Source organism: Jaculus jaculus, chromosome 1 (assembly GCF_020740685.1).
Source record: "Jaculus jaculus isolate mJacJac1 chromosome 1, mJacJac1.mat.Y.cur, whole genome shotgun sequence".
Lineage (NCBI taxonomy): Eukaryota > Metazoa > Chordata > Mammalia > Rodentia > Dipodidae > Jaculus > Jaculus jaculus.
In genome coordinates, this window is record NC_059102.1 from 120,640,898 (window position 1) to 120,655,862 (window position 14,965).

The 14,965-nt window shown below is 46.3% G+C and overlaps 1 protein-coding gene across 3 annotated transcripts in view; it reads right to left on the reverse strand.

The window, feature by feature from the left end:
* Window positions 1–14,965, reverse strand: part of Ptpn3 (protein tyrosine phosphatase non-receptor type 3) — a 128,173-nt gene that overhangs the window by 87,601 nt on the left and 25,607 nt on the right. For all 3 annotated transcript variants that reach the window (XM_045131259.1, XM_045131262.1, XM_045131261.1), the window contains exon 2: window positions 2,950–3,104. In XM_045131259.1, the coding sequence (XP_044987194.1) occupies window positions 2,950–3,087 (138 nt within the window). In that variant the 5' untranslated portion in view covers window positions 3,088–3,104. The remainder of the gene's footprint in view (window positions 1–2,949; window positions 3,105–14,965) is intronic.

Sequence of the window (14,965 nt, forward strand, 5' to 3'; positions counted from 1 at the left end):
AGCTTAGGTCAAGTGCGAGCTGTGCAAGCATGAGGATGTAAGTTCTAGTTCCAGAGGTCATGTAAAAGCAGCTGGGCATGGTGGCATGCACCTGGAAACCCCACTACTGGAGAGGTGGGACAGGCAGGTCCTCGGGGCTTGCTTGCCAGACATTCTGGCCTAAGTGGTGAGCTCTAGACCAGTGAGAGATCCTGTCTCCATAAGGACAGGTGGTATCTGGGTCACTTGCAGTTACCTTCTGGTCTTGTACAGCAAATTCCTCCAAAATGAAAGCAGCAAACAACTCTTGCCAGCTTTACAAGGAGCAGTGGGACGACTCACGAGTGACTGATGAGATCGGGCCTACTGACATTTCCCCACAGAAGGGCTAGCATGGGGAAGGTCATCAGACCAGCTGAGGTAGCTGGTGCCGCCTGTGCCAGATGCACGCAATGATGCACCAGGTCTCCTGGCCTCCCGGGAAGATAGAGGGTAGAAGGTCGAGGGACAGAGACGTCCATTTAAGCAGCTACGGGGACGTCATCATGTGGTGGTTTGAGTCAGGTGTTCCCTATAGACTCATGTGTTTTAAATATGTGGTCCTCAGCGGGTGGCAGTTTGGGAGGTGAAGACTTGCTGGTGGAGGTGTGTTGCTAGGGGTGAGCTTCGGGGGATTACAGCCAGCTCCCCCTGGCCAGGTCACACTTGCTATCTTCTACCTGATGACAAGACATGATGCCCAGCTCCTGCTGTTGGACCCTTCCCCTTCATGATCAATCTTCCCATTGAGACTGAAAGCAACATAAACCCTTTCCTCCCATCAGCTCTTTATGTCTCGGCAACGTGGAAGTAACTACATCATCATCCACTCTGGGATGGGACTTCTTGATGTGAAGGCTGCTTTGGGGTCTCCAAGCTCTTTAGTCACTCCTCACCATTTAGGCTGAGAGAGGAGCATCCACGAGGGGGGGGGGGAGGACTCCAAAACAGTGAGCTCCACTAAGCAGCTGTGGGGAGGTCGTCCTCCCGTGTGGGGAGGACACTGCTCAATGCTAAGGCTGCTTTGAGGCCCACACTCCTGTAAGCAGCCCCTCACCCTGCTCTGCAAATAACCCAGTAGATTCATTGGTCCCCCAAAACCAGTTTTGGTGCAGGTGTGCTTTGGTCTGTTGTCTGTGCTTTATATCTGGGGAAAAAAGATGTGAGTTCACATCTCTCAGGGAAAAAGTTTCATGCCACAGGCCTCTATATACATATGCACACAAGTACACATACAACAAAAAAAAGAAAATACAGATCAAAGGAACTCATTGCCAGCGTTTGTTTTATCTCATTAGACTCTGGAAACATCTGCACAGACAGTTCAGTTCCCTCCTGGCGTTTACACTTCTTTTTGCACTTCCCAGTCTCAAAAGAACAGCACAGGATTCTAGGAGACGGCTGAGAAACACCATCTCTCCCGAAATCTTTGCCCTTCCAGGAAAGGGGCCAAGCTTCTAGCACCTGATTCCCATCCACTCCAGAGCCAGGGCATGGCCAGACGCCCTGCCACTGCTGTGGAAGAAGGCACAACACCCATCACATCTGCTTCACGCCAACGGTTGCCCCTGCCTGCATGTACCAAGACCCCCAGTGAGCTGAGGAGCAAGAGGAAATCAGGGGAGGCTTTTGATATACTTTAAGTTCTTGTGGGCTTTTTTCTGGTCCTGTCAACTGTTTCCTTTGTTGCTCAAGACAGAGTCAAAATTTAGCCCAGGCTTGCCCCTAACTTGCCATGTAGACGAGGATGACCTTGAACTCCAGATTCTCCTGCATCTACCTCCCAAGTGCTAGGATTACAGGTGTGTGCGGGCCACACCTAGATCGCCTCCTCAAGACACCTTTCCCTATACAGTGGGGTTTAAAAGCTGGGGTAGACAGAGGCTGGCACGGTGCAGCCTTGGGTGCAAGGGTAGCTCAGTGGGCAGCGCACAGAGACTGTTACTATTCTTGACTGTTACTGCTGCCAAACTGGTGACCAGAAGCCTTGTTCCCAGCCTTGGCTTTGCCAAAGGCTCCAAACAGAAGCCAGGACCTTGGCAGCACTGTCTCTATGAGGCTGGCCCCCTGCTATGCATTTACAGAGCTGTACACCAAGCCCTGTGCCAATAGACCCCTCCTGTCCTCAAGGAGCTCACAGTGTAACAGTACCCTAGTCACTCTGGCTACCAATAAAAATGCAAGGCCATAGCTGGAGAGATGGCTTAGCAGTTAAGGCATTTGCTTCAAAGTCAAAGGATCCCAGTTCGACTCTCCAAGACCCATGTAAGCCAGATGCACGGCGGGCGGGGGGCGGGGGCAACATGCATTGGGAGTTCGTCTGCAGTGGCTAGAGGCCCTGGCATGCCCATTCTCTCTCTCTGCCACTTTTTGTCTCTCAAATAAATAAATAAAATATATGTTTTTTTTAAATGCAAGGCCACACAGGCACTAAAAGAAAGTGTGCAGATCACTACCATCTGAGGATGGCACGGTTCATGTTCCTAAGAAGAGAGGAGAAACACGAGACAGGGCAAAGGTGTTAGGGTACGTCCAGTCAAATGTCTGTCATCCTGTGTGGCTGAAAATCTCAAACTTTTACTTTTTTATTTCTTTATTTCTTTCTTTATTCATTTGCTTATTAGAGTGACAGAGAAAGAGAGAGAGAGAAAGAGAGAGAGAAAGAATGGGTGTGCCAGGGCTTCCAGCCACTGCATAGGAACTCCGGACATGTGCGCCCCCTTGTGCATCTGGCTAACGTGGGTCTTGGAGAATCCAGCCTCGAACCAGGGTCCTTTGGTTTCACAGGCAAGCGCTTAACCGCTAAGCCATCTCTCCTGCCCTCAAACTTTTACTTTTGATTAATTTTTTTTCTTCATTTTGTAAGCCATGAGATAGAAACTATTTCTTAAGAGCACTTACTCAGAACAGAAAAAAAGAAAATGAACTTACGTTAACTTTAAAGGTCTGCACCAAGCCATCTAAAAAGCGTATGCTGCAGACGACTTCGGATCGAGTTTTCTCTTTGGGTAATTCAGAGGTTCGTATATTATTAATTCTTCCACCCAACGCACGTAACCGGGAGGTCATAACTATCGCTGAATAACCTGCAACATAAGATGCACCTGTTAGCACTTCCATATGCAAATGACCAGCTTTCTCGCTTTCTCGCACAGGCAGGCCTGACTCCTCACAATACGAGCTGCAGGCTCAAGTAAGGAGAAGAGGGTAACAAGCCACGTTTCCATTTCTTCTTTGACTTCCACAATGCTCCGAGCCAAACACTCTGCCCAACTATACGACACATGTTCACAGAACTGCATGGCTTGTTTGTCTTCTGCATCTTCCAATGTCTCGGGCCTTCATTTTTTTTTTCTTTTAATGTAAGCCTTACTACTGGAGGTATTTGTTTGTATAATACTCTACCCCTCAGGTTTCTCAGGTTTTACAGAACTAAGTGTGGCATAAATACTATGTAAAACATGAAAAAGCTTATTAATAAATTGGATTATATTAAAACAAAGAACTCCTCTTTATGAAAAGGCCTCATTTGGAAGAGTAAAAGGACAGTCTCCAGTGAGAGATATTTCAAATATACGTATTGGGTTGGAGGGCTGGCTTAGCGGTTAAGGTGTATGCCTGCTAAGCCAGAGGACCCAGGTCAAGTCCCCAGGACCCACGTTAGCCAGATGCACAAGGGGGCACATGCATCTGAAGTTCATTTGCAGTGGCTCTCTCTCCCTCTTTCTCTGTTAAGTAAATAAATAAAATATCAAATGTACGTATCTACAAAGACTTTATGAAACATGTTTATAACCCAATCTTTAAAATCTGGTAGAAGAGCTGGGAAAATGGCTTAGCAGTTAAGGTGTTTACTTGCAATGCCTAAGGACCCCAGTTCGACTCCCCAGGAACCACATAAAACAGATGCACAAGGGGGTGCACGCGTCTGGAGTTCGTTTTCAGTGGCTGGAGGCCCTGGCACACCCGTTCTCTCTCTCTCTGCCTCTTCCTTTCTCTCTCAAAGACATAAATAAAAAACCTTAAAAATAAAAATCTGGTAGAAAATGGGAAGAAAACAAAGTAGCTATTCAACCAAATCACCAGTCAAAGAAATGGCAAGTAGAATTATACCAAGTGGGTGAACCTAGCCCATAAAGGCAGAAAAAAATAGACATGTTCTCTCTCTTTTGTGGATCCTAACCTTTTTTTTTTTTTTTTTTGAGACAAGCCCAACAGACTGCCTTTTTTTTTGTTTTTGTTTTTTTTATGCAAGAGAGTGAGGAAGAATTGGCGTGCCAGGGCCTCCAGCCACTGCAATTTGACCTCAGACGCGTGCACACCCTTGTGCACATGTGCTATCTTGCACACTTATGTCACTGTGCATCTGACTTATGTGGGACCTGGAGTGTCAAACATGAGTCCTTCAAGCACCTGAACTGCTAAGCCATCTCTCCAGCCCTAACTTTTAATGTATGTATGTAACCAAGGGGATGTGAGACTGAGTTTAGGTTATGTTTCAAGTTAGGAGACCATGAGAGGGGACAAGAGGTGCTGAGAGGAGGCGGGAAGACAAAGGAAATATGCAGGGTGCATGTGGAAAGAGGGCTATATTGGACAGGGACGGAGGAGCGGGGTAGGGAAGGGGAACGAGAACAAAAGAAACTGTTAGAAATGCAAAGTAAAGCCACAAAGCAAAGTCCCACATGCCAACTTGGAAGAGCCACGATTTAAGAATGACAAGCCATGGAGATGCACAGCGCTTGGAACTCCACAGGGCTGCTGATCAGAACATAAGTTAATGTAACTCCTGTGGGGAACTGTTGGGTAAAATCTACCAAGATGAACATATGCATATTCTGAAATACAACAACATTCCTAGGCATGTTCCCAACAGAAAAATGTACTTTATTCATGAAAATATAAGACTCATCACCATACAGCCAGATGGGAAGGACTTCCAACCCTAGAATGGACAAATTGGTATGGTAAAGCACCACTCGTACACAGCAAGAGAAAGCCGTGAGCCACTGGCACATGCGACACAAAACAACCTCTTGAAAGTTACCTTGAGAAAAACAGGTCCCCTGGGGCACGGTTACATTTCCACATGGTCAAAAACTTGGGGCTGGAGAGATGACTCAGTGGTTAAGGTGCTGGGTTTGCCGTAAAGCCTATTGACCCAAGTTCGATTCGGCAGTACCCACGTGAAACCAGATGCACAAAGTGGCACATGCACCTGAAGTTGGTCACAACTGGAGGCCCTGGTGTGCCCATTCTCTCTTCTATTTATCTCTGCTTGCAAACAAACAAAATAGGCAAAACTAAGTGATCCTGGATCAGAAGATAGGCTAGTGGTTGCTTCTGGACATGGTGCCTAGGAGGGGGCACAGGGCTTTCTGGGTTACTTGTGACGTCCTATGTCTTGTGTGGGTGCTAATGACACTGCTGTGTTCGTTTGGCAACAGTCTGTCAAGTAGCACATTTCTCTGTATGCAATGCTTTGTGTCCCCCAAGGGTGCACTGTGATTGGATCCCCCAGGTGACACTCTTGGAAGGCAGTAGAACTTTCGAGGGGCAAGTCCTAGTTGGTGATACTGAGGTGTGAGGTATTTCTCCCTTAACCCCTTGGGAGGTTCTTGCCATTGGGTTGTCGTTGCTCTGCTGGCTCTTACGGGTTCTGGCTGTGGCCACCCCTCATACCGCCATGCAGCTGAGGGCTGGGGCAGTGTCAAGGTCATGCCCTTCAGCCTCTAAAACTGAGCTAAATAAACCTCTTTGTCTTCACCCATAGCTGTGTCAGGTATTTCATCATAGCTGTGAAAATCTGGCGTAATGCCGTATTTTATACATCTTTTATTTATTTATTTGCAGAGAGTGGAGGAGAGCAGGGGAGGGAGAACGAGAATGATGCCAGGGCCCCTAGCCACTGCAAACTGCAGACACATGTTCCACTTTGTGCATCTGGCTTTATATGGGTACGAGGAAACCGAAGCTGGGTTGTCAGGCTTTATAGGCCTTAACTGTTGGGTGCTCTCGCGCTTGCTCCCTCTCTCTCTCTCTCTCTCTCTCTCTCTCTCTCTCTCTCGCCCAGTGCTACATTTTAATATTATGTTTACATATAAAAAAAAAATTCTTGGAAAGAAGTCATCAGAGGGCAAACTCTAATCTGACTATGGGTTGGGAACATTAAGGGAAATGGTTTTAGAAGTGAGCTTACGAGTGGAATGGCTCACCAAAGAGACTGATGAGCTAGGCCACAGAGTATCCAGTCACATCACCCCTGTGGGTGGGGAATCTGGATGCATTCTTACAAGCTTGATTTGGCATGGGAGGGGACAGGATGGAAGTCCAGTAGAGTTACGTGGAAGAGCAAATACAGATGAAGGCCTTGAGAGCATATAAATGCTTCTTAGTAATTCTCCACTGGCCTGATGACCCAGGCCTTGGAATGTGATACCCCTCCGCCTGCACTCTTCCGTTCCACTTTACCTGACAAATTTCCCTCACCCTGGGTGTTGGGCACAAGCAACAACCCCCTAGGGAGTCTCCTGGTCAGTCATGGACTGGTGTGGCAGACCTTCTAGAGAGCTCATCCCAATCTCACACTCTGGAACTCACAGTGGGAATTGGAAGGTGCTTCTCCCACTCCACACCAAGCTCTGCGTGGCAGAAATAAAGCGGGGTCTGCTCACTGTACTGAGAGGGGTGTGGTCAGGGTGGCTGGACCCCCAAAAGTAAGAAAAAAGGCAGGAAGTCTGCCCTTGCTAGACATCAAAGGTGATCTGACTTCTTATCGCTTGTCTCCTTCCCTAGACCTGTTTTTCCACAAATAGCCAGCCCTCCTGGTAGGGAGGGCTTTCACAGGATTTAAACACTGTGGTTGGTCCCATTCAGGCCCTGGCACTTGGTGTCAGGGCTAGCCTCTTCCTGAGCCAGCCCCTGGCCCTAGGCAACCAGCTGGCCCTCTGGTCCACCTGCACGGAAGGCAGCCCATCGCTATAAAGTTATAAATACCTTGACAAGAGGAGGGCAGTGGCTCTCTCTGACCACTTGGGAACTTCCAGCTGTGGGTGAGTTTTTCCCCTGAGCTGGGCCTGGGCCCAGCGGGTCAAGCACAGCCAAGGGGAGGGCCCCCTAGCCCTTACATGGGTTCTTAAACCCTCCCCTGCCACCCCCCCCCCCGCCAGCTCCCCACATGGCAGGAGCTTCTTGAGCTTTCTTTTCTCTTTTTTTCTTTCCGCAGTTTTTCTAGGCCTTCCACATGGGATCTTTAGCCACGGGGGTGCCTTTCCATGGCTCTGTACTTCCCTCAATAAATATAATAATTTAATAATTATTCTTCTGTCCTTTTCATTCAATTCTTCGATTAAAATAAGAAAGAACCTAGGGTCTGCGGGATCGAGGACATTCCTGAACCGCTAACACCCTGTTATAGAACCTCTGACAGTTAGCTCTGCTAAGCAGACAGTAACTATACTAGATGAATCAAGACATGAAAGGAAGAATGGAATAGAAAGGGAAGCCACGAGAGTCTGGAAAAACAGTAGTGCCACCTGTCAATGTAACTCATGATGACAGAGGGAGAGGCTGGGGTAAGGGCAGGGTAGACTGGAGGTATCCCTGGAGCCAGTGAGCTACACAGGGTGTTTGGTATCTTACTACTGCGCAGTAAGCGTGGGTGGGAGCTGAGCATCCGCATCTCCGTCTCCTGGGGGATGCTTGCGTCTGTCTAGGGCCCACTCTACGAGGAGCAATGCACAGGTAGCCACAAGGTCAGCACCAAGCTTTAGGGCAAGGCTGGAGCTAAAGATTTGGGAATCCGGGACAAGGGGTGTGCTCAGGTGTAGAAGGGAGGAGGATGGAGCAGAGTGGAAGTTGAAATCAAGCCTCAGGGACCTCGGGGTCCACAGGCCAAGGTGCCAGCTGCGTACAAGCCACACCCACGAAAAGGGGGCAACTGGGTCTCTCTTGATATATTTAAGGAGATTCTATACTTCTGTTCCTCTGTAGACAGGGAGAAGAAATCTCAACTACTAATTAACAAGAAAAAAATCCTGGGACTCACAGTGCAAAAAAAAAAAAAACAAAAAACCAATCACTTAAAGAATTCCACCCACCCCACCACCTCCACCTTGCCCTTTCCAATGAAAATGTCACCAGAACCAGGGATGCATTTTCTGAGTAATACAAAAAGTTATCAAAAGACAACAAATATGTTCCAGGATGCTCTAACCCATGTTGCATTTTTAAATGTCAATTTTGTTGCTAAATTCTTGCATAAGAGTCTCAGGTAGATTACGCTCTTTTTTTTTTTTTGGTTTTTCGAGGTAGGGTCTCACCCTAGCTCAGGCTGACCTGGAATTCACTCTGTAATTTCAGGGTGGCCTCGAACTCACAGCGATCCTCCTACTTCTGCCTCCCGAGTGCTGGGATTAAAGGCGTGCACCACCACGCCCAGTTGGATTACACTTTTTTAAAGATATAGAATCACTACAGTGTAGTTTCAGAGGGAGGTGTTTCAGAGTCATGGGGGGCGGGGCAGCATGGGAGGGCATTGGCTTCAACCCCACGGGGCTTCAGCACCTGAGCGCTGGTGCAGGATGACACTGCTTTTGGGAGAACCTCAGAGGATGGAAAGGCTAGGAGCTAAGGGACAGAGAAATGGGTTTAGGAAATCTCCAAGTGTGTTCTGGATGGTGGGACTTAGAAGAGAGCCCAGCAGTCTTTCTGCAGAGCAGCCAGGCAGATATTAGCATGCAGGGACCCCAGACAGAAAACCAACAGTGATTCAGAAGCCTGCAAATGAAAACTACATGGCCAAGACTCGGATTGTGAACAAGAATTTGCAAAACATGCTCCTCTGAACAGCATCTTGGAGATGTGCCAAGTGGAGACCCTGATACTTACTAATTTAATAACAGATCACGATGTTTTCCAACATGGTCACATAGCCAAATGACCATCATAAGACAGACCCATTCCTATTCCCTCCTCAGCCCTTTCTGACTGTCACATGGAGAACTGGGATCCTAACTTCAGAATGTTCTCCTTTTGACTGCTCCTAAAGCTAACGTTCTCCTTTTGACTGCTCCTAAAGCTAACGTTCTCCTTTTGACTGCTCCTAAAGCTAACGTTCTCCTTTTGACTGCTCCTAAAGCTAGCCTTGATAAGAACGTGCCTGGTGTTGAACCACCATGTAATATGCCATGTGGTGTTCTCAGACCATCTTGAAATTGTATTTTAAACAATCTGGACGGACAATGAATGCTGACTAATTGTCCTGTTTCCTGTAGGGCAGCAATTGGGGAACTCAGGGTTTCTATGGCTTCCTTTATAAGCCTCTTAATTCTAAACAAAGCCACAGGCCAAACAGGAACACACTGGCCTCTCTGACCACAGCCGCAGCTGATGCCCCTTACAACACGGAGGCGACGATTAGTTTTGGTGCAGTGTTTCAAATAGACCAGCCATAGCTTCAGGATGGCCTGCACTCTAGCTGTGAGGAGTCCCTGTGAATACGGGCTTTAATCAAAGACTATGCTTTGAGGATGTATGATAGAAAGAAGTGTCATCTTAGAATGCACACAGCAGTGTTTCAGTAAGTACTGGGGAAGTTACAGATGACACGCATGAGGCACCTACCTCGCACAATGTAGAAAGCATCCTTGGTACTAAACAACAACAACAAATTTTACTTATTTGCTTGTGGTTGCTTAAGATAGGTTCTCATACAGCTCAAGCTGGCCTCAAACTCATTTGGTACTCAGTAAAAGGAACTAAAGTAATTTATTTATATATTCATGGATGCATTTATTTACTTCTGTTGCTGCTAAGACAAATCCTCATGTATCCCTGGCTGGCCTTGAACTCAGTATGTAGCGGAGGACATCTGGCCTTGAACTTCCTGACTCCATTTCCTGAGTGCTGGGATTACAGGTTTGCACCACCATGCCCAACTTAATTTTAAAGAAGAGGAAGAAGAAAGAGGAGGAGGAGGCAGCAAAAGCAGCCTGGATTTATAAACATCTAATATATGGTGGCTTGCTATCAGAAGTAACCCAGGGTAACTAACAGCACTGAACTCGACCTGGCCAATGCTACCACCTAGTGGCCGCCAGAGGAAAACAGTCCAACCTAAGACTCCCAAGAGTCCGCTTCGCTTATCTCTCGCAATTTAGCTCATCACAGAAACCCCTTCCTTTCCTTGTGGCTCTCTGCAGCCCTGTTTCCCCAAGTCATCCCCTTTTTGTGGTTATTTTTTTATTTTATTTATTTGCTTATGAGAGAAAGAGGTAGACATAGAGAAAGAGAGAATGGGCGTGCCAGGGCCTCTAGCCACTGCAAGCAAACTCCAGATGCATGTGGCCCCTTGTGCATCTGGCTTATATGGGTCCAGGGGAATCGAACTGGGGTCCTTAGGCTTTGCAGGCAAACGCCTTAACTGCTAAGCCATTTCCCCAGCCCTCTGTGACTATTTTTGCTGTTTTTGAGTCCCAACAGGTTACTGATCTGGTGGAGAGGGACATTTCTAGCACATGAAAGCACATGTGCCATTAGCCACGTGAGACAATGACTCATGAAATTCATGACAATTCTCATCAACTGTTGATTTTTTTAATATTTTATTTTTATTTATTTGAGTGAGAGAGAGATAGATAGATACAGAAATAGGCAGGTAGACAGAGAGAATGAGTGCGCCAGGGCTTCCAGCCACTGCAAACGAACTTCAGACACGTGCGCCCCCTTGTGCATCTGGCTAACGTGGGACCTGGGGAACTGAGCCTCGAACCGGGGTCCTTAGGCTTCACAGGCAAGCACTTAACCGCTAAACCATCTCTCCAGCCCAACTGTTGATATTTTTAATTTTTTTTTATTTATTTGAGAGCAACAGACAGAATGAGAAAGAGGCAAAGAGGGAGAGAGAGAGAGAGAATGGGTGCGTCAGGGCCTCCGGCCACTGCAAACGAACTCCAGACACGTGTGCCCCCTTGTGCATCTGGCTAACGTGGGTCCTGGGGAATCCAGCCTCAAACCGGGGTCCTTAGGCTTTACAGGCAAGCACTTAACCACTAAGCCATCTCTCCAGCCCAACTGTTGATATTTAATATGCTGAACATAAAGGCATCTTTATGTGGCTGCTGATATAAGATCAGTATTGCTGTCACTTCTTGCTGGGAACCATAAGAAACTGGGCTGCATTTTGCGTTAACTAAGTCACAAGGCTAGGGGGAAGCCAGGCTCCTGACAACTGCATCGCTCATGGGTGCCCCAGAGAAAGCAAACCTGCTGTCCAGCCACTACCTGCCCAGGGCACAGGGCAGCTTCTAGGCCCCTGCAGGATGTGGTATTCCTTTTTAATGTAAAATTTACTAGCATCTGGGCATTTACTGAACAATGATAAAGACGAACTCAAACTGTAAGAATGTATCCTGAAATATTAAGTTTCTTTTTAAACATTATTTTATTTATGTGAGAGAGAGAGAAAGAGGCAGACAGAGAGGAAGAATGGGTGTGCCAAGGCCTTCAGCCACTGCAAACGAATTCCAGACGCATGTACCACCTTGTGCATCTGGCTTACACGGGTCCGGGGGAATTGAACCTGGGTCCTTTGTCTTTGTAGGCAAGTGTCATAACCACTGAACAATCCGTCTACCCCTAAGTTACTTTTTAAAAAGTGAATTAAATGAATTTCAAAGTAGTAAGTTCAAATAAAATTCAGTGTGTACAGGAGCGATCTGGGGAGCCTGTGAAAATGGAGGCTCACAGGGATTTCATTTCAGTAAGGGCCAGGGAAATGGCATTTTAAAACTTTAAAAAATATTTTCAAACTTAAAGTTAAAAAAAAAAAAAAAAACAGAACTATTACATGTCTCCTTCACCTGGATTCAACTGCTTACATGTTGCCACATGCTCACTTCCTGGCTCTCACATGTCAGGTGCACACACCCTGCACTCTGCCACATACCCAGACGCACACACGACGGTACGCGCAGTGCGGTGCACATCCAGTGACGCGCGCGCCCACAGCCCACGTTCTTCTGTGGACCACCGCCGTCGATGTCATGCCCTGAGTACTTTTTAGCAAGTGCCCGCCAACAACAAAGACATTTCAGGACCACACCCCCACTCTCACACTGAATAAACTAAATATTGACACAGCACTCACAGAATAGACAGACCACATTAAAGTTTTACAAATTCTTCTAATGATGTCTTATATTTCTTTCCTTCTAAAGATATATTTTTAATAAGTTCCTCCCCGTGACGACAGTGCCGGCAAGCGACACACAGTGGTCGACCCTCAACCCCATGGTCTCCAGGGTTCCTTCTGGTTCTGACCATCTGCCTACAGCCAGGATCTTGGTCGGGTCGGCGCCCCCGGATCAGTTTTCCCCACATATGTTACAGTCACTTCTCGGAGCTATATACAAAACATTACCCTAGCTTGGCAGCTGCTCCATCACTCAGGATGGGAGAAGTGCTTCCTAAATCAATGTTGATAAAGTAACAGATTTCCCAGACTACATGTCAGTGCTGGGATTAACCTTGTCAAAATAGGGAAAAGAAAGCTAGCTCGGAAAGGGCGCTTCCACTTGCTGTTATGTAACCAGATGTGTTGGCTTATTCGCACAGAGTAGCTGGTCATCACTCAGAGACAACAATTACTAACACCCAAGTTAAAAGACCTGCCCAGGGAGCACCCTTTCTGAGAAACGCATGCATGATACAACTTTTTCTTTAAAAGCAGCAATGAGGGCTAGAGAGATGGCTCTCCTGTGCAAGCCCGATGCCTTACGGGGGCCTCAGACCACTAAGTTCAAATCCCCACAAGCCACATAAATAGTTGTGCTTGGCCACACACGTCTGTAACCCCAGCTCTGTGGGAAACAGACAGCAGAAAATCACTGGGGCTCACAAGATGGCAAATCTGGAATGAGTGAAGGGGCTCTCTCAAGGGAAACAAGTGGATGAGCAACTGAGGACGCCTGATGCTCTCCGTGGGCTCTGGCAGTACCCAGGACTCCACGTGTGCACACACATGCATACACCACACACAGACAGACACACATAAACACCCCCACACCACAAAAAATATTATATGCTACATGACAAATTATTCTTACTAATATGCAATATGTTCATACAATAAAGTTCACAATTAATAAAAAATTAATAATCTTAGTTTTCATTTTTAAGAGCCCATATACATAGGAAACATTTCCATAAACATTAATTCATTGCATTCATTTTAACTTATGTGTAGCTGATAATAGTTACCATAAAAAGATACACAGAACTTAATCTTTTCCCTTGTAACTGTAATCTTCCTAAACTGATCCATCGTAACTTGTCTCACCATTTTCTTGCCTTTCTAATTTCTCAACTACAACACTTCATAAAAATACCAATGTACCAAGTTATTGTTGAAATTGGCTTTCCATGTAAGCAATAGTATTGAACACTTATAAATCAGGAAAAAAATGAATCTATTCATTAAAACGAATGTACCAACTTATTGTTAAAATTGGCTTTCCATGTAAACAATAGTACTGAACACTTACTAAATTAGAAAAAAAATAATCCATTCATTAAAACAAAGCATTTTCATATTGTGAAATTAATGCTAAAGCTAGTAAGATATTTATCCTGAGCCTATTCACCAAAAAAATTAACTTTTAAATAACATTTTTAAAGCTTAAGGTCTGCTGATGAATAAGCTAATCACTGACAATGCATGTACTGGTGTTAAAAAAAAAAACTTTAAAAATATTTGGGTATACATTTTTAAAACTCTGATACCATCTATTCGTTAAATGTGCATTTATGAAAGAGTCAACACTTAGACTACATTGTGCTCTACCGTATGTGATGAACATGGGTCACCATAACCCAACACTACGATATCCTGGGATTATTTCTCCTTACACTGCAGAAGTACAATCATGGGATCGAACCGCTTGTTGCCTAGACCCTGTCATTTACTCAGGGAGGGGACTCTAAGGGAAGCCCTGGGGAGCTGTGATGGAAGGACTCGGGGATCAGTTCTGTCAAATGGAGACCAGTCATTCGCACCCTTGGTCTCATACAACACCAAAATGTCAAATAGTTTTCTTATTATGGAGCCTGGGTTTATTTATAGGTTTTATTTATAGGGTGGACACCATGACACTATCAAAACTAACAAAATAAAAATGTTACCCTTGTCACGGGAGGATAAGAAGCAGTTTAAGTATAAAGGACAGGCTAGTAAAGAAGGCCAGTGAGCTGCAGGCGGTGGGTGGGGCGAGGTCAGGCTGTGAAGGAAAAGGGCTCCAGATCTGTGCACAGGCCCTGAGTCCACACGGGTTTGCTATGGGCCAGAAGGACCCACTCAGGACAGAGGAGCCCCTGGGGTGCGGTGGTGAGGATGTCTGGAAAGCCTTTATCCTAAGGTACCACACAGGGAAGAAAGGGCAAGGGTCCAGAAGGCGGTGATTGAGAAGTATGTCCTCCCACGGGCTTCTGCCCCAGGGGACCCCTCTGCGGACTGACACACTGCACTGAAGATTCGATCTGAGTTTGTTTAGAAGATATCTGAGGGCTGGAGGGATGGCTTAGCAGTGAAGGCACTTGCCTGCAAAGCCAAAGGACCCAGGTTGCCACATAAGCCAGATGCACAAAGTGGTGCATGCATCTGGAGTTCGTTTGCAGCAGCTGAAGGCCCTGGCACATCCATGCTTTTTATCTCTCTCTGTCTATCTGCCTCTTTCTCTCTCTCTCTCAAAAAAAAAAAAAAAAAATGATGTCTGAATGTTTAGGAAGATGTTATCATGGTATCATGCTGCAGTACACAAAACTCTCACATTTCACAGAGCTCAACTCTAATAAGGGTCATTTCTCAGGAGGTACTTGGAGGCCTGCATTGGTGAGAGCTGTGGAGAAACAGATTGTGACTCGATCTTACCCACAAAGTCACTGGACCACG